A 24,769-nucleotide genomic window follows, 5' to 3' on the forward strand; every position below is an offset into this window, starting at 1 on the left:
TCCATTCCACACATTCCTTATTCACAAAGGGGGAAAAAAAATTGAAAAAGAGTTCCCTAGGAGCAGGTAATCTGTAGCCTGACATGATTAACAGGATGAGAGAAATACCACAGCTGGCCAGTGGCTTTAATCCAGGTCTTGATGGCACAGTAGGTCTGGTCCTGTCCCTAACACAGAAATTGTGTTTCTTCTTCCAAGGCTCTGAAACGGATTTTCTTAATCTCTGACAGTTTCAGCTAAAATAGAGAAATGGATATTTCTTACCTTGTATGCTTGTCTCACACCCCCATTATCAGCAATGTTTTCTCCTAGTGTGTTGATTCCACTCAGCTGTAAAATAGAAAGGAAAGATCTTGGTTTCTGAAAATAAAAAAAAACCTCATCCTGGACTTGTAACACCAAACTTTGTGCATTTTCCAGTTTCTAAAGGCAAGAAATACCTTAAAATCTGAAGGTTTAGCAGAAGATTATGTTAAAATCTCTGAAAACTCTTTATGTCCCTTGTCTCAAAATCCATGTTTTGAGATACGATTATTTTTCTAATCCCCTTCCTTCCCCTCCAGGCAACTTTCTCAGCTCTGTATCTCTTACCCAGATTTTCTGCTACTTAGTCATTGCTCATTTATCCTTCCTCTTTTCTCCTTGTCTTTAATCCTCAGTTTCTTACCACAGTTCCAGTAAGAGGAAGTGGACAGAATTTGTAGTCTGTAGAACAAGTTAAAATTCAAACTCCAAACTGCTGAAATTGTCTGTTAACAGACATCAGCAAACCTGCTAGAAGGTATTTTTGGTATAGCAGGCAAGTTCAGTAGCTTCTTGGTAGCCAGATAGGTAGAAATTCTCTATTTAGTAGGTATTCCTAAATTAGTCAAATAGTACCAAAGATAATGAAGCTTTGATAATGGGAAACCTCTCATTCTATTTTTAAAAAATCCTTATTGTAACCTTTAGTTCATCATACTGATTAATGATAGTCAAAGCTGCAAAATCTAGAATCATCCTTTGATTGAATTTAATGTGTGACTAAAAGGGCAGCACAATATGCTGAAATTTTCTTCTCTGTTTTTACTGGCCTCTCTCTGAGTCCCCACTCTTCAACACACGTTTTGGGAAAACCTCAGGGCTGGGAGTTTTATCTTTTCCCTGTCCTGTGTGATGGAATACTGTCAGGCTGTAAAACGGCAGCCAGTGGAATTGAGAGGAATAACCTCTTGTGCCTTCCACGTGGCACTGTGAGCAGGGCTGTCCCATCAAAGCAGGAGCTCCCCGCACAGGACCTACGTTCTGTCCACCTGCCAGGTCCCACGAGAAGTTCCCATACTGGTACACCATGCACTGGGACAGCTCCTTGAAATTCCGTGCTGACTCTTCACTCCACCAGTCCACGAGGTCTCCGTTCTCATTAAAATTCCTGCCTGTAACAGTGAGTTAAACAGAATTATTTATACAAGAAAAGAGGGCTTGGTGCAGCGGGGAGGGGAGCGAGCAAGACTTTGGACTGTGCTCTTGGGAGAGCAGTTCTGTAACACCTCAGAAATCCAGACTTCATCTTACAAATGGAAATTCATCTCCCCCTGACGTGCTCCCTGGAAGGATTAAGCACTAGAGCATGTCAGACACCCTGAGCTCTGGTGTTTTGCCCCTGGCAGCTCAGGGCCTCACCGTTGTCGTCGAAGCCGTGCGTGATCTCGTGCCCGATGACCATCCCGATGCCACCGTAGTTCAGAGATCGGGGCTGGGAGGCACTGAAGAAAGGGGGCTGCAAAATCCCCGCAGGGAAGACTGAAAAGGAAGCACATTTAAGGCTGAAAAGGAAGCCACAGCACAGTTAAGGCCCTGCCCCATTCCCCTGCAGCTACAGTGGGGCCAGACCACTGTTACGGGCTTCAACCCAAACCGCCCCGTTCCCTGGCATCTCCCAGCAGCAACAAGTGACTGACACATGGGAATGCTGTAGGACAGGAGCTACAGAGCAGCAGAACCACCCCCCTCTTCAGACACTTCCAAAATCATGAGCAGCTTTTGCTTTGTTACTCTTTTGCTCTGCAGGAAAAAGCAGTTTGTTCCAATTTACATCACTTAGCATTCACAGACTTCAGTCTCATCCTTGAACAAACCTCACAACATTGTGAGAAGTGGGAGGGTGTCCCCCAAGAAGAATAGATTATTTGATCATTCCATCACAAATCAATCTCAGAGACAGGAATTTATTCTTCCCTTGAAAATACAAGTAACTCCCACTAGAATCAATAAAAATAGGCCAAGCTGTCAATAAAAGAACTGGAACAAAGCAGTTCCATTTACCCACTTCTCTGCTCATTTTTCTAGGCTCCTTCTACAAAACAATTCATTTAAAAAGAAACCATGTTGCAGTTCTGATCTTTTTATAAATGAAGAGTAATAAAATACTATAAAATATTCAGTTCCACTTAGTATCTTGAAGGCCTTTTCCTGTCTCCCTGCTGCCTCTGCAATATGAAGTTTTAATTCTCCCTGGGAAGGAGGTGGATGTGGCTCTACACAACTTAAACAGACAGAAGGAACTGGGTGACAGTTCTCACACAGCAAAAGAAAGAAGATTGATATTTCTTGCAGTTCAGTATAAATCCAGTTTGGTGCTAGGGCTTTCTTTCAGGACGAGAAAGAACCATGGGAAAACCAGAAAGTAGCAAACAGGTTAGAGATCAGCCAGTTGTGCTGCGTCCGAGCTGCTGCCACAGCAACCCCAGTGCAGTGCTGGTTTGCTGTGGAATGGATGCCCCACTGTTGTGTCTGTTATCAGGGAGCACAGACGGGGTCAGCAGTGAGAGGAGCCACCTCTGGAGCTGCTGGCAGTGGGAGCTCTGCCCCAGGATGGGGACAGGGCTGTGCAGCCTCAGCCAGGTGCTCCTGGGGAGCACACCTGGCCAGCAGCAGCTCAGCTGCTCTTCGGGAGCTCAGTGGGTTCCTCACGGTCTGAACTGCTGATGGAGCAGAGCAGGTCACACCACACCCAGATGGAGCCTCAGAGCTCCAGGTTCCCTACACACCATGCACAGAACTGCTCTTTAGAGGGGTTTTGAAAGTCTAGTTCTAAGCTAATTCCAACATCACTCTAAAGATCAGACTGCTTTAATTATCCTGTGCATGCCATAGTTAAGGGATGAGGTAAGAATTTATGACTCACAGTAACTGCCAGTCACCAGTTTCAGTCTTCCACATCATGATTCCTTTCCTACAAATTACTGAACAAAGCTATTTTAAACAAAGCCTTCTGGAAGTTTTTGTGTTAACTGTTCAGTCAAGAGCTAACTGCTCACATCAAGAAATAATCTTGTTTCATTTCTGTGCAGAGCCCTGCAGGACAAGGCTTTTCCATTTTTTTAGACTTGTTTTAAGGAATAACGAGGGGATCACAGTACCTCACTGATGGCCTAGAAAGGACACTGCAGTCTGTGACATTTGGATGACTAAAATTTAAGCACTATTTGCAGAATGGACGTGACAGAAATACTGAGAAGCATAATTAATGTTGTGAAATGTTTTGTGACTCTTGTGAGCCTTGCAGCACTGTGAAGGGAGCTGGGATGGTTCACAAGATGAGAAACCTTGGGGCCTCCATGTGGTTCTAATCTAAGCCACAATGGACAGGGCTTTTTATTCCCATGGGTGCTTTTGGCCAGGCTGACATTAGGAATCTTTATACTCAAATTTGTTATAACAAGATCGTTTCGCTTCCTTTAAAAGTACATACATACATTTATAAAAAAAAAATAGATAAACCTTACCTATCTGATTCCTACTTGCTGAGTAAAAAGCATTGACAACAGCAGCTCCACTTATCCACCTGGTAACACCAGAAGAATAAACATTAGTATTTCAATTGTTAATGGCAACATTAATGATTGCTAGAATAAGCCTAGAAACTGTGTAACAGAATCATAGAATATTTGAAGTTGGAAGGCACCTTCTCCTGTGAAAACTGGATAAAAGACTAGACAGAGTATTATTAATTACTTACTCCTCTTTGTCCACCTTTTCTCTAAGCTTTTTCAACCTTTTCTTCTGGGTAAATACTAAATTTTGAATAATGTTTTCAAAGTATTCTTCTTCTTTGTAGTTCAACTAAAAAGAAAGGGGGAAGAGGAGTTAGTGGTGGTGTTACTGAGTTGGGATAAAAGACACACGGATCAGGAAAATCTAGTCTTAAGTATGATGAGCTAAGCAACACATTTCTAAGAATATCTTTTGGTCTACAATTAGAGCTTGGTTTGCAGAGCTCTGCTACATCACAGAGTTGATATTGTGGCTGGATCTGTGTTAGCAGCTGGGTACTTTTTCCAGAGCTCTTCATTCTCTGTTTCCAGACATATTTTGAGTGGAGTTCAGCAATTGTTGGCGTTGCCCTTAACCCCTGGAGCTGCCAGTTTGGTAAGGAGCAGTTCCACCTCAGACAAAGCACAGAGTCAGCTCTGTGCCTGTGCAGGCACTGCAGCCAGTGCTGGGCCAGTCTGTGCCAGATGGAATGCTGCACTGAACACCACTGGCTCCCTGCTTGCCCTCACATAATCCAAGAGAATGTGGACGTGTCCTTGGAATGCCACCAGAGCCAGGCACATCTGCGTGTCACATCCCTACCAGGCTGGCTGGTCACACCTCCTCCCTTCCCCCTGCAGCTGGGCACACACGGGTCAGTGGGGCAAGGAAAGCAAAGGACCCTTTTCTTCTCTGAAAACCCTTTTCTAATTCTCCTGCCTGCTGTGCACACTTACCTCCTGGTACTCACTGTTGAGCTTGTCATTATCTGTCACGATCTCATCGGGATAACCAATCCTCTCTTTAATTGCTCTTGCCTAGGGACAAGGGAATTTGATATCCATAGCAAATCCAGCCATGTTTTTAAATAATAAATAATATAAGAAAGGCAGTGTGGAAGCCACTGCAGAAGCCGCAGGATGTTAATTTTATATAGATTTTGTTTAAATTTTTTATTCACTGAAAGCACAAGTTTATGGGTTTTGTCCTGGTCCTCCTAATGTCTGGTCAAATCACCAGGAATCATTCCTTCTCATTTTCAGCATTGTTTTCCTGTAGATATTCATTATCTAGCTCCTTAATCACCGATTTGCCTGAAAGGTCTGAATCTTGCAGACAGATTCTTCCTATTTTGTGTGCCTATCTCCAGGGGTCCCTTCCCTTGGAATCCTAAACTGCTGTGCCTATATAAGCATAACAACAAATGTGCTTGTATTGCAATGTAGAAGTTATAATATAGAAGTTACTACTTATTTTTTGTCAGGACAAACAATTGAAATACTGACTTTTATAGAACTACACGTTACCAATATTTCAGACAGAACTTACTTTTTGTTCTGCTCTCTTTTTGGTCTCTGCATCCATCCAGGGAAGTTCATCTAAGGTTTTTATAAAAACATCACGTATATCTGCAATCATTTCTTCAACCTGGAAAAAAACACCAGAATGTTACAAACCCCCAGAGTAAGATGGGGGGCCATGCAGTTCAGTCATGCAGGTTTGCAAAACCTGGCAGACATTGCCCTGCTGCATGTTGTGCATCTGAGGGAATCACTGTGTTTGTGCCAAGCCCAAAAACGGGAGGTTTCACACCAGGATTCCAGTGGTGATGGCAGTCAACCAAGGCTTCACTTCAGGTCTGTTTTGAGGAACTTTCTGTGTGGCTGGAGGTGAAGAGAGTTGCCCCTGTGCCCAGTGGTGGCAGGATGTGAATGGTGTCACTCTCAAAGAACAGCAGTGGCTGCTGGTGCCAGCGAGTGCAGCTCCTGGGATGTGAGGATGGGCTCCTGCACAGCTGCCCATGCACCTGGCTCAGAGAGCAGGCAGGGCTTCCTCCCTCCAGCTGTGCACCTGCAGGCCTCCCATTTCACACTGTACCCTGGTAAAACTTGCATTTTTAAACCTTTGGGATAACCGTTATTTACACTTCAATAAAAACTCGACAGTCAAGCCCACTTTGATTAGGCTGTAATAGAAGTGCAACCAAAGCTGTGTCAGGAAGTGCATGGCTGTAGGAATGTGCTTTTTGTTGACAGACTGACAAAACTGTTCTTTGTCTTTTTGAAGAGGAAAGAGGCGTAGAAGTTTTTTTTCCTCGATTAGGTGAAAAAGCTACTTTATAGGCTTAAGGGACTTCACTTCAAACTTAAGGATAGCTAATTGGATAGAAGCTAAAAAGTCTTGCTTAGGCAATTTACTAGAAAAAGAAGAGAACAAAGAAACTAATCGCTTTTGTGAGGTGTCTTACTAGCAGCAAAAACCTCTTGCACTTGGCTCGGGTTTTTTTGTTTTGTTTGTTATTTTGCCTTTTATTAAACCTTTTTGTTTCTAACACTGCAACAGAAGCTATCCTGCTATTTTTATGCCTCCAAAGGTAGCTGAGCTATCTTAGGTGAGTAATAGACCTCCACGAGCTTATGCGACCTGGCTCGAGGAGGCTCCTGTTACTCATGGTGGTGATGGAGGTACCTTCTCCTGTGAAAACTGGATAAAAGACTAGACAGAGTATGATTAAATACTTAGTGCCCCTGATGAAGTGCACTCGTGTCACTGCAGGACACAAAACAACACGGGTGCACACACCTCTGCTGTTCTCAAGGTGAAAAAAGGGAAAATTATTTTCTGACTCTAACATTTATAGATTTCTAAAAGTGACAGTGGATGGAGGATGACAGTGCCACCTCTCCAATGACACTGGACAAACCAACAGTCTATGAAATTCCTCTTCTTTTACAAAAGAATGCAAAACAATAAGTTATTTACAGAAAGTGTGTGAGAAGGTTCGTTACAAGAATGTAAACATCAGAAGGCTTAGAAAATCTTAAAAAACCAGGGCGACACGCTCGGGCTGAGGGGCTGAGGGCTTTACCACGTGCTTGCTGTCCCCAGCAAAGGCCTCCTCCACGTAGAGCCGGCCCACGGCGCTCTCCATGTTCCCGTTGACGTAGTTGGCGCAGCGGCGCCACACGGCGCTCTCGGAGGTGGTGCCATAGAGGGCCTGTGGGACACACAGCAGGGCAAACAGGGCTAAACAGGGCTAAACAGGGCTAAACAGGGCTAAACAGGGGCTCCTCCACCTCCACGCACACACCCCGTCCATCCCCGGCCGGGGCACTTAGCTGGGCTCACTCTCCAACGGGAGGATCACTGGGAAAGCTCTCACAGAGGGAGAAGTTCTGTGTGGGAATACAAAGAACTTCCGTGTCCAGTTGCTGAAATTGCTCAGCATTTCCTTAAAAGCACTAAGCTAGCAGCAGGATCAAATGACTGGAAAGCAAGATTGGGGCCATAATGTTTGCCTCGAATATGCTCCTTTGGAAGATGAAGAGTTTCTAACAAGTCAGTCAGAACTGCAATCCCTTGCAAATAACTGTGACTGTTCTGATACCAAAAAAGGGGATTAATTTCGATTCAGAAAAACAAGAGACCAGGTACCAGAGCAGTGCTTTCAGATCCACTCAGCTATCAGGCATAAATCCCATAAATTATAGATACACTCCAACAGAAGCTCAGCAAACACATCTGGCTTTTGTGTGCAAAATCCAAAAGACATTACATATTTATTTGCTACACCTGCATAAAAAACCTATCTTTTGTGGCTGACAAAAGCCATCATTAAAACTTAGGGAGAGATGAATTTCTGCACCTTACGGAAAGCGTTCCTCGTGTCCTTGTAGTCCCGGCTGAGGCTGTTGACAAGATCCATGACAAACCGCCAGGCCATGTAATTCTGAAGGTCTCTGTTTTACAAAACAACGACAATAAGCTGGTGATGTTTTGAGGCTTTTTAAGTTTCCTGGAAAGAAAATGCAAATACCATACTTAACACACCTACCTGGAGGAGTAGTTTACGAGAATGGACCTGAGCTTGAGCAGGTAGTCAGGGTCGTAAACAATGACGTGTTCCGTGTTGTCAACGTTGATTTGCACAGTTGACATGATGGCATTTATGAATTCTGACCAGTTGAACTCCTGGAAAATCAATATGCGTTAGGATATAGTTCGATCATAAACAGTTTGAGTATGTTTGCATGACACAGCTGCTCTGCCTTCAGTTTCCCTAATATTTGCACTACTTATAAATGGGGTCATTGTAATTATAGCTGGCCTGAGATCATTTATGGCTCTAAAAATGTTGTTAACATACAGGGGTATTTGGCAGAAAGGGTAGAGAAATTGCTTTGATTTCAAGCTAGCACATTTTTTTTTAATTTTTAAAGTTTCTGTTCTATTACTTTAAAAAGTGTTGGTGATTTTTCCCTGCCTGTATCTTTGGAAAGGTTTATTGGAAGAGGTAATGTCTTCCATCAGACAAGTGGAAGTAGTTGAGGAGAGCAGATAAGCTTTCAGGAACAGTCACTGCAGGTCTGGGAGAGAAGCAGCAAACTCCAGGCTAATCTTGGGAATAATTGCTGTTCTATCCTTAGACATTACAACTCCCATCAAGTGTCTTTAGAGCATTTTGGAATAAATTTAAATTAGTGCTGATCTGCAGCACCCCCCAGGCACTAATAATAACCAGGGCAATGCCATTCCATGACAGGAGTAGTTGTTTTCTGACAGGATGACTGTAATGGTAACCAACTACACCTGTGGGAGACTGTGAATTATGAAACCAATTAAACCAGGCAGGAGGGAACTGTCAGAGAATTAAAGTCAATAAAATTGCAGTGAATATGAAAAAGTGCCAGGAATAACAGTGTTTCATTGCACCTCACTGGCCTCAGAAACCTCAATAAAAGTCATGAGGATAGAAACTGCCCATGTTCAGTACAACATTATGTTCCTGGGGAGACAGAGCTGTGTTAGCAAAGCTCGGGCTGGTTTCAGCTGCTCTCTGTGCCATGAGTTAAAGGCTGCCCTGCACAAACAGCTCATGGCTCGGGGTGAGAGCAGAGCTGACCCATCCCGGGGCAGCTGCAGTGGGAGGGATGTGGAGAACTGTCCTGTTTCTTGGGCCTGACAGCCCGGGCTCCTTGCTCCTTGCCCTGGGAGCAGTAATTACAGAGGCAGTGCTGGACAAACTGGATTTTTGTTCTGAATCTGCAGCTCTGGATAAACAAGAGTGGGGCTGAGTATTCACTGAACACTCCTGAACCAGCTGGTGGCTACAGGCTGGATTTCAGTCCTGGGCCCTGAACCCATGAGGATAAGGAGCAGGATCAGAGAGTCACAGAATGGTTTGGGTTGGAAGGCATCTTAAAGAGCATCTATTTCCAACCCCCTGCCACGGGCAGAGACACCTCCCACTGGAAATGTTTTTTCTTTTGTACTTTTCCATCTTTTTATGTTGAGGCAAATGGGAAGATGTGCCTTCAGGTTAGGAGAAGCAGTGGGTACAGAATGTGCATACAGTTCAGTGTCATCAGAAGAGCAGGTAAGACTGTGCCCATCAGGGATCCTGTTCAATTGCAAATATGTCATGTCTTTAACAGAAAAAAAAATCCAGGCTTCATTGTTTAACCCCATCAGTGATAAATTAGAGGTTAAAATACCAGGTCATTGATCACTCACCTTATTATTGATTACCAGTGAGAAGTTCTTTTGGAGTTCTGCCAAGGTCATTTTATTGTACATCAGAAGTGGATCATTTCTGTCTTCAGATTTTGTTGTTGCCTATCAGAGTTAATCAGGAGAAAATTACTGAGTATACTGAGTGAGTTCCCAGGAGTTTTGGTTCTGATCAGGGTGCACTGCTGCCCTGTGTGTTCTTTGGGCACTGCTGGGGAGGCACAGCCCCCAGCTCACACAGCTCTCTGCTGCTCTGGGCACTGCCAGTTTGCACTGCTGAGTTCAACATCTGCATCCCCAGCAGCAGATTTTACCCTTTTAAAGTGCTTTGAAAAATCAGTTTTGCCAAGCCTCCTTTTAGCCTTCTCTTCCTCTTCCTCTTTCCTGTTCTATTGTGCATTCAGTGGGGTTTTTCTGTGTTTTTTTAAACAAACTCCCAAGAGCACAATGCCAGCTCTCTCCAGTCACATCCAGGCTGATGCTGAGTTTTGGATGACAGGTTAAAATCCCAGGCAGTGGCAGCTTCTCCAGCACCAGCTGGACTCCACCAGCAGCAGCTGCTGCAGGGACACTGCAGGCTGAGCTCCTCTCATACTGCTCTTTAAAGCCTTTCTTCAGTGAATTCCCTTTTGGAAAATAATTGCCCATCTCTGATCCAAGCCCAGAGGTGTGTTTCTCACGAAGAAAACCCCAATCAGATGGTTTTAGTTTCTATAAATGGTTTTCCCAAGTATGTGACCTAGCTGAAGCTATAAAGTATGTATTCAGCCTGTTTCAGGGTCATCCTCAGCTTCAGGTCCTGCTGCAATGGTTAATAATAATAAGCCATGGTTTGCTCATGAATGCCTTCCATGCACATTCAAACCCTCACTATTTCTCCAAAGTCAAATTCATATTATTTTTCCTTTGTCCTTTTCTTTTAAGGGAGAACAGTGTTTGGTAAAAAATGCCCTTGGAACAATCAGCATTGTGGAGCAGCTTGTGCAGCACAAACATGACTTTGTGTTCACAGCAGGCCAAGGGCTGGGAATCTGCTGCTCTGGGATCCAAGCAGCCCACAGGGAAACAGGACAAAGGGAGGAGAGGCCCCAAAGCATCTCCCAAAACTCACGCTCTAAACCACATTAACCAAATCCCAAGTCTGTCTCTCTCTGCTCTTGCAGGGCTTCTGTGAGCACATCAGGATAAAACATTTTCTTGTTTGGAAAACAGCTGCCTCAAATACTTTCCCTTGCTCCTCCCAGGACACAGCTGTTCCTTCAGGTGTAACAGGCTCTGTGCATTTCTACTCCCACAAAACAGCACCAGCAAGGAAGTTAACCACTCACTTTACAGTCAGCTCTCTTAGGTATTATGAAAAAAGTCAGATATTTAAAGGATAGTTTGAAGAAGTTTTTCTTACATTGGCAATCTCTTTCTCCAGGTCCATAACTCTTCTCATTTGTTCAGAAATCTCACTCTCATTGACAGAAATATTTCTTTCTTGTCGGATCAGTTTAGCTACAGAAGTCATGAAATCAACATAGGCAGAACATGCCTGCAGGAAAAAACAGGAACAGTTTAAAGAGAAAACTCTTCCAAGGAGAGCACACCTTGATTATCTTCAAGATTTCATCTTCATTTTTATGAACTACACTTCTTCATTCCTTATTTAAACAGGTCAATTTTATCAGAAATACTGTTAGGTCACAACTGGAATTTAGCTGTGAGCATTCCCTGATGGAGCACTGCTGGGTAACTGGAGCACTGTTCAAAGCTGAACACTCCCAACAACTGCACTGTTTTCATTATTTAGAATGAGACATTTGTATGTCCATATTTAAACCATCACCCATGTTTTTTCTAGCTCACTTTAATTACAACCTCCAAAAATACCATTTCCAAAGAGCTGTGTTCCCAGGAACATAAACCGAGGGAATTTGCTTTGTGGGAAAAGCACTGCCAGAACCTCCCCCAGTGCTCCTTGAACAGTCAGAACTCATGTTGCTGTGTGCAAAGTTGGGTATACTACAGACAATTTATATGAAACCTAACATTGAAGAGTTCGGTAATGACAAGAATGTAAATACAGCAGCAATTTCTCTGAAATGTCCCACAGCCAGATATCTTAAGGTGTCGTCATATTTTATGGAATCTCTGTTTTATTGCAATTCCATTATTATTTGTAATTCTAATTCTTCCTTGGTAAGTCACAGTCATTTTTCTATCAACAGAAATGCTGTTTTCAATATTCCCTTTCAATGCAAAAAAAAAAACCATGAAAAGTGCTGGACCAAGTATCAAATAATAAATCTGGTTTATGCAATGTAACCTACCAAAGCAGTGATTAAAGCTAGGATTAACAAGGTGTGCATGCCATCGGCTTTACTGAGAGAAGTATTTGGGTACATTCAGCTCCTAGGGCAGGGGACACACCTCCTTAATGAGTGCTCCATGTGAGCAGCCATTCCCTGTGCCCTCCTGGGCACCCTCCCTGCCAGCAGGGCCCACCTGGGGCTGTGCCCACCTGGGGCTGTGCCCACCTGGGGCTGCCTGCACAGAGCTGCCAGCAGGGACAGGGACAGGGACAGGGATGGGGACAGGGACAGGGACAGGGATGGGGACAGGGACAGGGACAGGGCTCAGCAGCCCAAAGGGCCAACTCCCCGTGCCAAGTACAAGCAGGAGGGATCACTTCAGAAAGAGAAAGGCCCATGAAACCACTGACAGCTAAAGTCACAAAAGGCAGTGCATACCAGCACTGTGAAAGCCATCATAAAATTCAATATAGCTATTACCTCAAACCAGTAATTAACAGAGATTTTTAGGAACCAATCAGTGACTTGATTTTTCTGCTAAGTGCAGCTCTGAAGCCAGGTAGCAAAGAACTAAGCCAGCTAATTTCATCTGGACTGTATAAATAGTCTCAGCAATTTCAGTGGAAACTTCAGACACTGGAATCACTCCTGTGTGAGCAGAGCCATCCTGCATCTTACAAGAGAAAAATATTTCAAAATTATCTAATTGGCAGGTTCCACCTGTAGCTCTGGGGTGGGCAGTGCTGCTGGGGGCAGAGGCCTGGCAGGGGCAGGAGGCAGAGGTGATTTTGCTGTGAGCAGCTCCTGGAGTGGAATAACAGCAGGAAGCAGAGCCAAGAGCAGGAGAGAGGGGCTGGGAGGGAACAGCTCTGGCGTGGAGCAGTCGTCCTTGGGAGGACACTGGGAGCCTGCCTGCCAGTGATAAAGGTGTTTTTCAACAGTATTTCCTCCTCTGCTTTCCAACAGTGCAGAGCTGATACTCAGGTAGGTCAGAGGACAGGAATTGCCTCTCAGTGCTGCAGTTAACACATGGCAGGTGCAGACTGTGCAGTGTGAGTCAGCTCCTAAAGGCCATCTCACAAGGAACAGAGCAGTTCAGATGGATGATTGTCTTAATGAGCATGTGATCTGCAATTAAATGTAATCACTATTAACTGTTGGCACATCAGCAAAATACCTACAAAGCCCAAATGGCCTGCACGCTTTCTCATTGCTTCTGCATTTAATTACACAGAAGGAATGTGGTTAATTAAAGGTCACTGTGGTAGCAGTTTCAGCTCCATGACTTCAGCACAGACACCCATCAGCTCTCAAGGACTTACAGCACATCCAAGATTAGCAACAGGGATACAGTGTCAGTGCTAACAGGTTAATGAGACCCGCAGAAGTAATGAGCAAACAAGAATTAAAGGAGACCATGTGAGGTTTCAGGTATCTGAGCCATTTCTATGGTATCACATTCTTTTGTTGCTGTGTTTGTGTTCAGCAGTTGGTCTAGGAGACTGTGATCTTTTCAGATCTTTCATGCAGCAAAGTGTCTGTTTGGTTCTGAATGTTCTGTTTTTCTTCCCAAGCCTGTTCCTGGTGGAAGCAGTTCACCTGCAGCAGTTGCTGCCAGTCGGTCACAGCTCACAAGTGACCTCCTTTTTGCAGTGACAGAACAGGGCTGATCATGGCCACTTGTATTCTGCCTAAATACAGCTCTGACAGTCAGGGGACAGCTCTTGATCCAGCCGTGAGGCTCTGTAACAAAGCTAAATTGTTTCATGGTTATCTCCTTCCAAGGGGTCTTAAAAAGTCAAGGAGCTGCCTTGAAAATACAGGTTACAGGACAAGAACTGTCCCCAGGGGTGTGCCAGCTGCCCCTCACCTCTTGGTATGCCCCCGTGCACTCGTAGTAGTCCCGAGAAGGCAGCCCCAGCCCAGGCTGGTCGATCTGAAAAGGCAAAGAAAAACCGAGAAGTGCTTGAGGGAAATGCCAGAGCACTGCTCTGTTCTTTGGGAACTACAGGTGCTGATGCTTCACTGGACACATTATTTTCTGGCCACAGGGTGTTCCTTGCTCATCCTGTTGCCCACCTTTAACTACTTTAATTCTCGTTAAACTTTTTGGTTTTCTTTCCAATCTTTTTCTTCTCCCGTTGCTGAACCCTGCAAGGCACTGGTAGCCCGTGTGAAAACAGGTGAAGCACAGATGACAGAACAGCCCAGAGACGAGCTAGGCTCTCCTGCATCTCTGAAATCCCTGCAGGAGAGGTGCTCACAGCTCCATCCACCCCCTGGCAGGAGAGACCGGCCCTTTGCTGCTCTGACTGCTGCATCCCAGCAGGCAGCAGACCTTCTCCTGCCCTGTCTGGATGGTCAGGTTTCAGAGATGACCTTTCTGTCTCTGTCATTCCTGTCCCATGGCAGTAACAGTGCATGAGCACACAGAACAAAGTTGTCAGCTTGGAGAACAGGCAGGGAACTCTGAAACCCAGTCTCAGCTGGAAACTACATTAATTCACAAACTCATCTGCAAAGTACTCAGGTCAAATTCAGATCACTGATGCTCCTCCTTACCAACTTTTATGTCTGTGCTTCCAGTTATTTTGTGATCAACAAGGCCATGGCACCCAGGCAGACTTACGTGAATGATATGTGCAGTGGAATTTTTATCATCTGTGCCAACAAAAAAATTAATAAGGACTTTTTTTCCATATCTGGAGTTGAGCTGTGCAATAGCTGTCTCAGCTGTCCAAGCAGTACCTAAGCAAGTGGAAGGTATAGTCAGTGTCTCTTTTTAGTAAGCAACAAATTAAATAATTTAGATATTTTAACTAAAAGGAAATAAGCAGAGGTTATCTTACCATAGGAATCATCCCAGTTAGTTGTTGCTACAGGCCACTCAGACACATTTGGCAATAAACTAATTAGAGGCCTTCCACCTCGGAGATCAATGGCAGCTTTTGGAAAAAATAAAATAAGTTACCATGACATTTTAAACCCCACAAATGTTATATATTATAATATATATTATAATGAGTTCAGAAAAATGAAGCTGAGAACTGTTTCCCCCATCACCAGAGCAGCAGTTTGCTCTGATGTATGACTGTGCTTTAACATTTAATGTAAAAATGTTCCAGTCCCAAACAGCGTATGCAGATCCTTGAGAGCATGACATTGAAGTTCTGGCTTTTTTCTTCTCTCTCTGCAGATAGCTTGAAATAATAGTTTTGAAAAGTATTCATACTACTACAGAAACTATAAAAATATGATTTAGGAAGCACTGCAAACTGTTTTACTGCTCTTTGTTCTAGTGGCAGAGCTTGGTGTGCCAGGTAGCTTTCACCTTATCCCTACTAATTTCTACAAAAGAAGTTATCTCCCATTTAACTGAAAGGATTTGAGTTTATATATCTGCAGCAAATTAGTAACTGAAGAGTTACCTAAAATACCTAAGGTAGTAAAGCAGGAGGTACAATACCAGTTTGACTGCTGATATCTGACTGGGCTCTATAGAATAGACACATTTCAGTTTTCACACAGGATATCTGAGAAATGATGCACAGAATGGGACACAGGTGCAGCTGCCTGAGGCACCCGTTGGGTGCTGCTGGGGTATCCTGTAGGCCTCAGGGGACACTTACTTTCATTTATGCAGGACCTGTAGAGGGTTTTTGCCTTCTGCACTGCTGGGATATCGTCAGGGCTGGGGGTGTCGAGGACATCTGAAACACACACAGCAAGTCATGGTCACTCCTGCTCAGTGCAGGTCACTCCTGCTCTGTCATGGTCACTCCTGCTCTGTGCTGGTCACTCCTGCTCAGTGCTGGTCACTCCTGCTCTGTGCTGGTCAGTCCTGCTCAGTGCTGGTCACTCCTGCTCTGTGCTGGTCACTCCTGCTCAGTGCTGGTCACTCCTGCTCTGTGCTGGTCAGTCCTGCTCTGTCATGGTCACTCCTGCTCTGTCATGGTCACTCCTGCTCAGTGCTGGTCACTCCTGCTCAGTGCTGGTCACTCCTGCTCAGTGCTGGTCACTCCTGCTCTGTGCTGGTCAGTCCTGCTCTGTCATGGTCACTCCTGCTCTGTCATGGTCACTCCTGCTCAGTGCTGGTCACTCCTGCTCAGTGCTGGTCACTCCTGCTCAGTGCTGGTCACTCCTGCTCTGTCATGGTCACTCCTGCTCAGTGCTGGTCACTCCTGCTCAGTGCTGGTCACTCCTGCTCTGTGCTGGTCAGTCCTGCTCTGTCATGGTCACTCCTGCTCTGTGCTGGTCACTCCTGCTCAGTGCTGGTCACTCCTGCTCAGTGCTGGCAGGCTCTAGGAGCAGGGCTGGGCCAGGAGAGCTCCGTGGCCAGCCCCAGGGAGGCTCTGTCCTTCAGCAGCTGAGGGGACAGCTCTGCAGGTGAAGTGCCCTGCAGTGCCTGCAGTCTGTGCTGGGATGTGGAATGGAGCCAGTAGATAACTCTGTAGGATCCCTGGGTGAAAGACAAATGCTCTGACTTCTCAGGGACAGGTTTTAAGCAACCAGGCTGTTGTGTGAAGACACAGCTGGCAAAACCAGGAGATAGGCAGAGTGAAAAAAAAAATATATATTTAGCCTGGAGAGAATGGGTTGGAGAGTGTTACATGAGTGCAGACTGCCTTCTTGGACTCTGTTATTTTCACCTGAGAGAAGGGACAGTGAGGAATTTGATACTGTTGATATGGCAGGTAGGGAAATAGCTTGCCTGCTCTTTGGGCTTTCTGATGGAACAGAGATAGGCAGGGCACAGGCTGCCAGAGAGCAGCTTCCAGCATTTCAGCTGATGTGGACACAAACAGACCTCTCCCTCCTCCTCCTCCTCCTCCTCCACCTGGCAGGTGCTGTCGCTGGGGCAGGCTCAGGGTGGGGACTGCAGCTGGTGTGATCTGCAGATAGCAGCCAGGGCAGCTCTGCTCAGCTCTGCTCCAGTGTCAGACACAGCAGCACACTCCCAGAGCCTTCAAACGGTTTGGGGCAGATTTGTCCTGAGCCACACACAAAAAACCTGAAATATCTGGTAGTATTTTAAGCTTTGCTAGAAAACCACAACTTCTTGGGATAACATGTAAGGCAAAGCAGAAACTTGATTTAGTCCCCAAAGTGACTGACCTTTTAGAACAACTTCTAGTTCGTCTCTCAGAATGTCAAAGTTGCTGTAACGGGAGCTGGTCTCGGGGATGACGTTCCTCTTGAGCCACCCCCCGCAGGCGTACTGGTAGAAGTCCTGGCAGGGCCTGGCACTGGGGTCCATGTTCTCCAGGATCCTGGCAGCTGCAGCACACAGACACACTTTGCACACACACTGCACCACACTCCCTGTCTCTCAGGAGGGTGCTGCGTTTAGAACAGGCTCAAGCGTACTTGGATGTTCTAGACCAAACAAAGTTCTCCTTGGTGAACAAGGAATTGCTATTCCTGTGCTGACCACAACTTCCACACTTTCCAGTTGGCTGTGTTTACTGGTGGTGAACTGGCAGATGTTCCTGCTCCCTGTGAGTGGTCACCCAGTTCTAAATAAAATGTAGGATGTTTCATTTACCCTGCCCTTACTCTTCTTTGTACTGAAACGTGGTGAAAAGGGACATTAAAAGCACAAGGCATAGCAGAGGTTAAGTATCCACTGTAATGCAATTTTGGTAATTAAGTAGGATTTAGGCTCAACTGAATCCTGTCTATCTCAATCAAATACTGACTTTGTTGGACTATTTCAGTTCTTGTCAGGAAAGGTTTTTCTATTAATGCCTTCTGGAAGCTACACTCATTATGAGACCTGCTCCCCTTTTTGCTCTAGAGCTGATACTGCCTCTTGCTGTCCCTCTGACTCCCTGGAGTGGCTTGTCCAAGGCTGGCCAGTCGCTGACCAGCCGTGACAGGGATTCTCAGTGAAATCCAATTCCTAGAGACAGCTTCCCAGCTGCTGTCCATAAACCCTCTGGGCTTCTCCCTGTACCTATTCCTATTCCAGCCAGCCTGCTTCTACCACCAGTATGCCAGAACAGTCTCTCACAGAAAAGAGAGATCTCGGGAGTCAGGCAAGAGCTAGGGATACTTCTGAATTTCCCAGGATACTGAATATTCTTCCCATTTTTCTGACATTATTTTTAGTAAATTATGAGGCTTGTGATTTCAAGTGTTCATTCCTCCACATGGGCAAGTCAAATATTTATAGTTATTTTTCCAGTACTTTCAATATTTTCCATGTCTCTTTGCTGGTGGAAATAGAGAGCCAGTCTGTGGTGTTTGTGTTGATTTGCCTGCCCCCGTTTTTCTGTTGGCTCAGGAGTGTTACATTCTAGGCCAACATCTGATGGTTTTACAATGTTCCAGTGCCTGCAAGATGGAAATAGCCATGGACAGGTGCATTTTCAACCTCAGACTGCTTCTGTAGCATAAAACCCACTGTGGAAATAGATGCAAAGCCTCCTAGTGATGGTTTCCCTTCTGAAGTCAATGGCTTCAGGGTGACTTCTGTTTGAAGGGACACAGGATCATGCCAACAGCCAGAGACTGGGAAATTCAGTCATGTTTTTACCAAGTGTGACACTTGCTGCAGCCCCACGTGCTCTGGGACTGTGGAAGCCCTGGGACTGGTTTCTGTCCTTTTCCCTGTTTCAGCTAGGGGAAGGGGAGTGTTTATTCCTGTCCTAACTCCACCTGTTTGCTGTGAAAGAGGAAGGTTGTAACTATTGCTAGCATCTCCTGTTTTAGGTTATCCCTCTGAATCTCTCTGCCAGGCTGGGGCAGCACCTGAAGGGCATCACTGTCCCTTGGGTGACCTTGGCACGTGTCAGTCCTGCAGCACAGACCTTCCTAGCCAGGAGTGGACACCCCAGCCCTGGCAAACAGTAACAGTAGGACAGAAACATCTTCTGACACCAAGAGAAGATGGCCCTTATCCACTGACTTGTCCCTTTGGGAAAAACCTCACAGCAAAAGCCAGGAGAAATCCATGTCTTGCTTAAATCTGAGAAATCATTAACAGTGTAATATCAAAGCTGGCTTGAACTGTGCAGTCAGCACCTGGGTAATCCTCTGTGCCTACCTGTGCCACACAGAAATAATCATCTCCCATAGCTCTCCTGCTCCAAGGTCCAGCCCAGCCAAGATCAGCTATCCACCTTTATCAGAACTTTAAATACTCAGAAGTACCAGGAAGAGCTCAGCTGTGGGCACTGTGGTCTTTCATTTAGGGCTGCACACGAAGGACATGCAGTAAGTATGAGCATGCAGAATACTCTCCTCAAGAGTGCTACTTGCACACCTGAGCCCCAAGATAACCATTCATTATTTGGCTGAGACCACAGATATACTATAATCAAGGGAATGTGATTCTGTCACAAATAATTCATTATTTTATCTCTAATCCTGAATTTATACCTATACAAATACAGGTAATACACAGTGTACTCTTCATCAGTGCTCAGTGTTGCTGTGACCAACCAGTGCTGGGCTTTGTTCCTACTGTCACTTGTTTACTCAGCTCCTACCTGGCACCAGGAATGTAGAGCTTCATATCAATTACTTGAAATGATTAATCTTACTGTAGTACTCCTGATTGCCAGTTGTGGCTTTAATAGCTTACAAATAAAGTAATATGAGCTGGCAAAGCAACCAGTGACCTGGGGAGGATTCAGGAGCAAAACAATATGCTTACCTAGGTAAGAAACAGAGACCAAGCTCCCCTGTTCCATCAGGCTGTGCTGCCTGAGCTCAGGGAAGTCATCAGAGTGTGTCAGCTTATCCAAAAAATGCTCAAATGTACAGACTGCACTGTATCTCCCTGTGCCACGCTGCAGTGGCCTCACAAATCCATGGATAACAGTGCTGTGCAGTTACTGTATTTACCCTGCCTATAACCAATTAATTCTCATTACATTTTTTCTTCGTTTTTTTGTTCATTATTTATTTTACTAATTTTTTTTTTTTTGTCACTCATTTGTAGCTCTTCTCTCAAAATGAATAATCAATTCTGTCAGTATCTCCACTTTATCTCTTTCCAGTGGTTAAATGCTGTTAAAGCATTTAACAGAAGCATAAAAGAACAAAATTGTTCTGGTAAATTACTTTAGGCACTTCTTGCTACACTGTGCCTCATTCCTCCAAACTTTTCCTGCTTTTCCTTTTGGAGTTCATTCATCATGCCACAGTCTGTCTGAACCCCCTTGTAGCAATGTGTATTCAGGTGAAAATGAGCAGCACCAGAGATTAAAAACAATCTGCTAGAGAACTAATTGGACCATTTTCCAAACCACAGCATGAGCTTTCATGCTGGGAGAAGAACACCTTGGCAGTGGAGTGAACAGACAGTGATGGTCCCCTGAAATGAACCTTATGTGTGGCCCACGGATGGCAATCTGCAGCTCCTGGGATGAGGGGCTGCCCTGGGGCTTTCCTTAGGGCTGAGCTGCTGAAACAAGACCTGAAACCAGCAGTCCCATGGAAGTAAGGACACCAACACACCAACCTTCCTGTGCTGTTTCTGCTGTATCTGCCAGTCTAAAAGGTGTCTCTGAATCAGCACCTTTGGGAGCCTCCGTGGGTGCTGTGCTCCTGGGATTCTTTAACAGCTGCAGCTGTACTGAAGGATGAAGCAGCTTGCCAGACTGTAACATGCACAATCTTTTGGACATGGAGGATGGCTCTGTAAGATTGGCACTATCACAGCACAGGAGTTTACTTTTGCAGAAGAACTATGCTAAGAAAATCCTGTGGGGTAACAGACCCACTCTTCCATGTGCCATACTTGTCTGCAGTTAGATGGGAGAATTCCATGGTAGCAATTTTGTTTAAACCACATAAATTAATTTAAAAGATATATATTTTCAGTCTTACCTGATTTGATACAGTCTGGCGTCTTACAAATGCCATCTAAAAGAGAATACAATCATATTCTTAATTCTTTACTCAATGCCAATATCATAAAGTCTACTGTAGATGTTTCCATTGGCAGTCAACTTAATTGCAGAGTACAGTAAGATAATATGAATGGACACCTTACAGTCAGTAAGGGAATATTTATAGGATCAGGCTCTAAAAATATCATCATCTTCAACCCTGTAGGGTCATTCAGTGCTAGTCACTCATCATGTGGAATTTTTGTAGTCATCAGAGAATAATGTCCCATCAATTGGAGATGGGCAAAATACTATTTTTATAACAAAGAAGCATTTTAGAGAAAAATAGCTCAAGGACTGGAGAGAATGACAAAGCCAGTTTGAATTTAGCAGTACTTTACAATGACAAAAGGATTTTCAAGGAATTATATGAAAATTCTGAGACATTCACTCTGAAGTCTTCTGAACAAAATACAGGATTCAGGAATATGAAAATATTTCCTTTTGAGACTTTGAAAATAGAACTTTTTTCCCCCCATAATGGTATTTTTCCAGCCCATAATTGAACTATACTTCACTAAAAAGCTTAAGCACAACTATTAAGTACTTCAAAATTAAAAAACACTTAATTCCCAATATAAGGAAAAATGCTAGTTTGACCCTAGATGGAAATTTTAGCTTCTCTGTATTATCTTTTCCAAGAATTACCAATGTATTTCGCCCTGAATGAAATTATTTTGCTCTGGCTACTGAAGCACAAAACCTCTCAGGATGACTACACCCACTGAGAGTCCTTTCTGCAACAGCCTGAAAAAGGAAAAAACAGGATTTCCATACATCTACAGGAACACAAAGGGAGCCCTGGAGTTTGGTTTTCTTCAGCAGTGTTGTTCTTTGTTGGGATCTTTGCTTACTGAAGCATTAATTACAAACAGGAGTGTGCCTAAGTCAGAGCAAGCAGATGGTTTGTGTTTACCACAACTTTGCATGAACAAACGAATTTACTGAGTCCCAGCTAGAAAGAAGCAGTTTCTGAGATTTTCCAGCCACAAGCCCCAGGCACAGCAGCTTTACATTTCAGCCAGCATCCCAGCCCTTCCCCTGCCTGTACCTGTGCTCCCAGGTACAGCAGCTTTACATTTCAGCCAGCATCCCAGCCCTTCCCCTGCCTGTACCTGTGCTCCCAGGTACAGCAGCTTTACATTTCAGCCAGCATCCCAGCCCTTCCCCTGCCTGTACCTGTCTCCCAGGCACAGCAGCTTTACATTTCAGCCAGCATCCCAGCCCTTCCCCTGCCTGTACCTGTCTCCCAGGTACAGCAGCTTTACATTTCAGCCAGCATCCCAGCCCTTCCCCTGCCTGTACCTGTCTCCCAGGCAGCCCCTTGCACTCACCGTCGTACGTGGCGTACAGGACGATCATGGTGATGGCCACGATGGCCAGCAGCACCACCACCACAGCCAGCCCTATTTCCAGGCCACTCCATCCCAGCCTCTTCTTTGGTTTTGGAGTATTCATTTCAGTTATATCCATCTGGCTTTCTGACTTGCCCATAACCCAGTGTCTGGAATAGAAAAGGGAATATTCACTGAGCGCTCACCCTGAGTCACAGGCTCGAAACCGGCTCCTCAACTGCATGCAACAAAGGTGTTTTCTAGGTGAGTTTTCCAATTGTTTGTAATACTACTGGGCTGTCAGTCAGGAAATGAAGAATCCTGCCCACTTCCAGGCCTGTGCACACACTCTCACACACACACACACACACACTCACACTCACGTACCACGCACTTTGTGTCATAGGTGGAGAGCAGAAGAGTGGAGTTCCTTCACGTGGTGGAGCTTCCTTCACACCACACAGAAAAGGAAGGCCAGCAAACCAAGCCCTATTTTTAAAATGTACCCGTGGGGTTTAATCTTGTGTGAAGGTACAGGAGTTCACGAGCAGTAAAAAGCAAGTCTCTTTGCTTGAATAAAAATTAACTTAACCTGCCAATTACTTATCTAATGCCAAAGGTCAAAATATGCCATTGTGCTTCGCTGTCACTTCTAAAATATTATGTAAGCAGTTCTTGACTACAGCTTTACAGCTGGCTCTAAAAATAGAAAAAAAAAATCAGGCTCTGCTGGGAGCCTGTCAAACTCACACTGAAGACAGTGAGTGTTCACAGCAATTCTTAAAGGCTGTGAGCAGGCCTGTCTTTGGAGGTTAGAGCTCTGCACACAGGAGTCACGCAACGCCGCTGGCAGCAGCTCACACTCACTCGTGCAGCCCTTGCTTTGGAGATCCTCCTGCTCCTGCTCTTGAGAGGTAACTGGGCCACCTTTGCAGGGCTGCTGGTGGCAGCTCTGTGCTCTCCCTTCACCTGCTCCTGCTTATCCAGAGCCAGACTTTCCTCCACCAACTGAGATTCCAATCCCTACACACACAGCAGAGTATTTCTCAGTATTTCACAATGAAGATCCCTGCCAGCATTTCCTGGGGCTCTTCACATCCACAGGCAGTACACACCCTTTCCATCCAATAGGAAAGAATATGAGAATTTCACTGGGATAAATAATGGGAGCACTACATTCACCACACCCCTCACACAAAGGTCAACTGTCCTTACACCCTCTCCCCATAAGTCAGTGAGGGACCCTTCTCAGGCTCTGCATCCAGTCAAGTCTAAGACTCAGAACTTCATTATTTTAAACTGGCTTAGCTGTAATGCTGCCTTGTGTTCATCCCAACTCAAACTCTCCTGAAACTGCTGCAGTCTCCCAGATCTCCAGTTTTTGCTTTTCCACTGGATCTCCTGCCTGATTCTTTTCCTTAGTTTTCTGCCTGATTCACATTCCTTAGTTTCCAATAATCTCTACCTTCCTCTGATGTCCACCTCCCCTAGAATGAGGCTCCTCTCCTGCAAAAACAGGTCCCCAAAGTGTATATTTATTAATAAACTAAAGATAGCAAATAACCCCATACTACAGATGTGAGATTTCATGTTCCATGGGTTTACCAACACCTGTCTCAGTGGCTCGCTGGACATTGTCACACTGCTCCTCGACATAAACGAGAGGACATTTTCTTTCTGCGTGTCTCATCTGCCCTTCTGTCACTACTCCTGGACATCCAGCTGCAGGAGGTGACTGGCAGTGCCAGAACTGCAGCTCTTCCATGGCTCAGCAGGATGAATTCTGAGGTCTGCCCAGCCTGTCTTTCTGCACCTAAAGGGACCAGCACAACCTCTTTCACGTGCCTCATCAGCTGCTCTTTTTCTCTGAAGAACAGGATTTTTGGCCAAATGAGCCAGTGGTCTCTGAGGCACAGGACTGAAATCCCACTGAAACGTGCAAAGGAGTCAGAAATCTGCCCTGCATTAACTATGAGCTAGAAGTTCATAGGTAATAAAAAAGCAAATTAATCATTATCCCCTTCTCACTTCCAGTCATATTAAGCAGCAAAAAAAAAAAAAAGTTATTTATATGGACTAAATACTGCCGAGTCTCCGGAATCGTCTGAGTACTTGGAGCCTCACTGAAGCAGTGATGCTTATCTCCTGACTCTGGTGGTGACTTTGAGCACTGAAAATACAGTTTGGTAGAGCAGCAGGAAACACTGCACCTTTCATGTGTAAATATGTTCTTTGCAGTCATCTAAGTTTTTCCAAGCGAGCTAATCTTTCTGTTCCTGCAGGAGAGCTCCTCGCGTCTAAAGGCATCTGACATCTAATTTTTACTTCTAGTTATTTGGAGAGTTGCATTAACGACCACCAGGCAGAAGCTGCTTTCTGTGCTACTGCATGCACAGCGAAACTGTAGGAATAATTTAAGCAGATGCAAGCCTCGGTATCCTGGTTTCCTTACACTTCTCCTGGTGCTCATGTGATCCCCTCTGCTCTGCCTGCTAAAGCTTAAACACCACAGAGCGCTGAAGATGTTCCGACTGATCCTGATCTAGATGGCACAAGGAGTTAATGAATGCCTTAGCTTTTGGTTTTGGGATGGGCTTGTTAAAATCGGTTTGTGGCTTACTTGGTCCCCAGCGTCGCCTCCACAGAAAATGTAGCACATCACAGGAATACTTTTCTGTGTTTTCATTAACTTGTGCAGCCTGTCCCGTGCTAG

The 24,769-nt window shown here is 45.0% G+C and overlaps 1 protein-coding gene across 3 annotated transcripts in view; it reads right to left on the reverse strand.

Moving 5' to 3' along the window:
* The window catches only part of MME (membrane metalloendopeptidase), a 32,967-nt gene that overhangs the window by 7,456 nt on the left and 742 nt on the right, over positions 1–24,769 (reverse strand). The window contains exons 1-20 of one of the 3 annotated variants that reach the window (XM_059855895.1): positions 22,444–22,458; positions 22,057–22,226; positions 20,661–20,696; positions 16,938–17,099; positions 15,452–15,532; positions 14,672–14,767; positions 14,452–14,570; positions 13,693–13,758; positions 10,928–11,062; positions 9,529–9,630; positions 7,850–7,986; positions 7,661–7,754; positions 6,884–7,012; positions 5,344–5,442; positions 4,752–4,832; positions 4,001–4,104; positions 3,768–3,826; positions 1,663–1,782; positions 1,282–1,415; positions 265–330 (exon numbers count right to left, since the gene is read on the reverse strand). In XM_059855895.1, the coding sequence (XP_059711878.1) occupies positions 265–330; positions 1,282–1,415; positions 1,663–1,782; positions 3,768–3,826; positions 4,001–4,104; positions 4,752–4,832; positions 5,344–5,442; positions 6,884–7,012; positions 7,661–7,754; positions 7,850–7,986; positions 9,529–9,630; positions 10,928–11,062; positions 13,693–13,758; positions 14,452–14,570; positions 14,672–14,767; positions 15,452–15,532; positions 16,938–17,099; positions 20,661–20,696; positions 22,057–22,216 (1,980 nt within the window). In that variant the 5' untranslated portion in view covers positions 22,217–22,226; positions 22,444–22,458. Of the gene's footprint in view, positions 1–264; positions 331–1,281; positions 1,416–1,662; positions 1,783–3,767; positions 3,827–4,000; positions 4,105–4,751; positions 4,833–5,343; positions 5,443–6,883; positions 7,013–7,660; positions 7,755–7,849; positions 7,987–9,528; positions 9,631–10,927; positions 11,063–13,692; positions 13,759–14,451; positions 14,571–14,671; positions 14,768–15,451; positions 15,533–16,937; positions 17,100–20,660; positions 20,697–22,056; positions 22,227–22,443; positions 22,459–24,769 lie in introns of those variants that run through there. The other 2 variants (XM_059855894.1, XM_059855896.1) reach the window with 2 other exon arrangements.

This window comes from Haemorhous mexicanus, chromosome 10 (genome assembly GCF_027477595.1).
Source record: "Haemorhous mexicanus isolate bHaeMex1 chromosome 10, bHaeMex1.pri, whole genome shotgun sequence".
Classification (NCBI taxonomy): Eukaryota; Metazoa; Chordata; class Aves; order Passeriformes; family Fringillidae; genus Haemorhous; species Haemorhous mexicanus.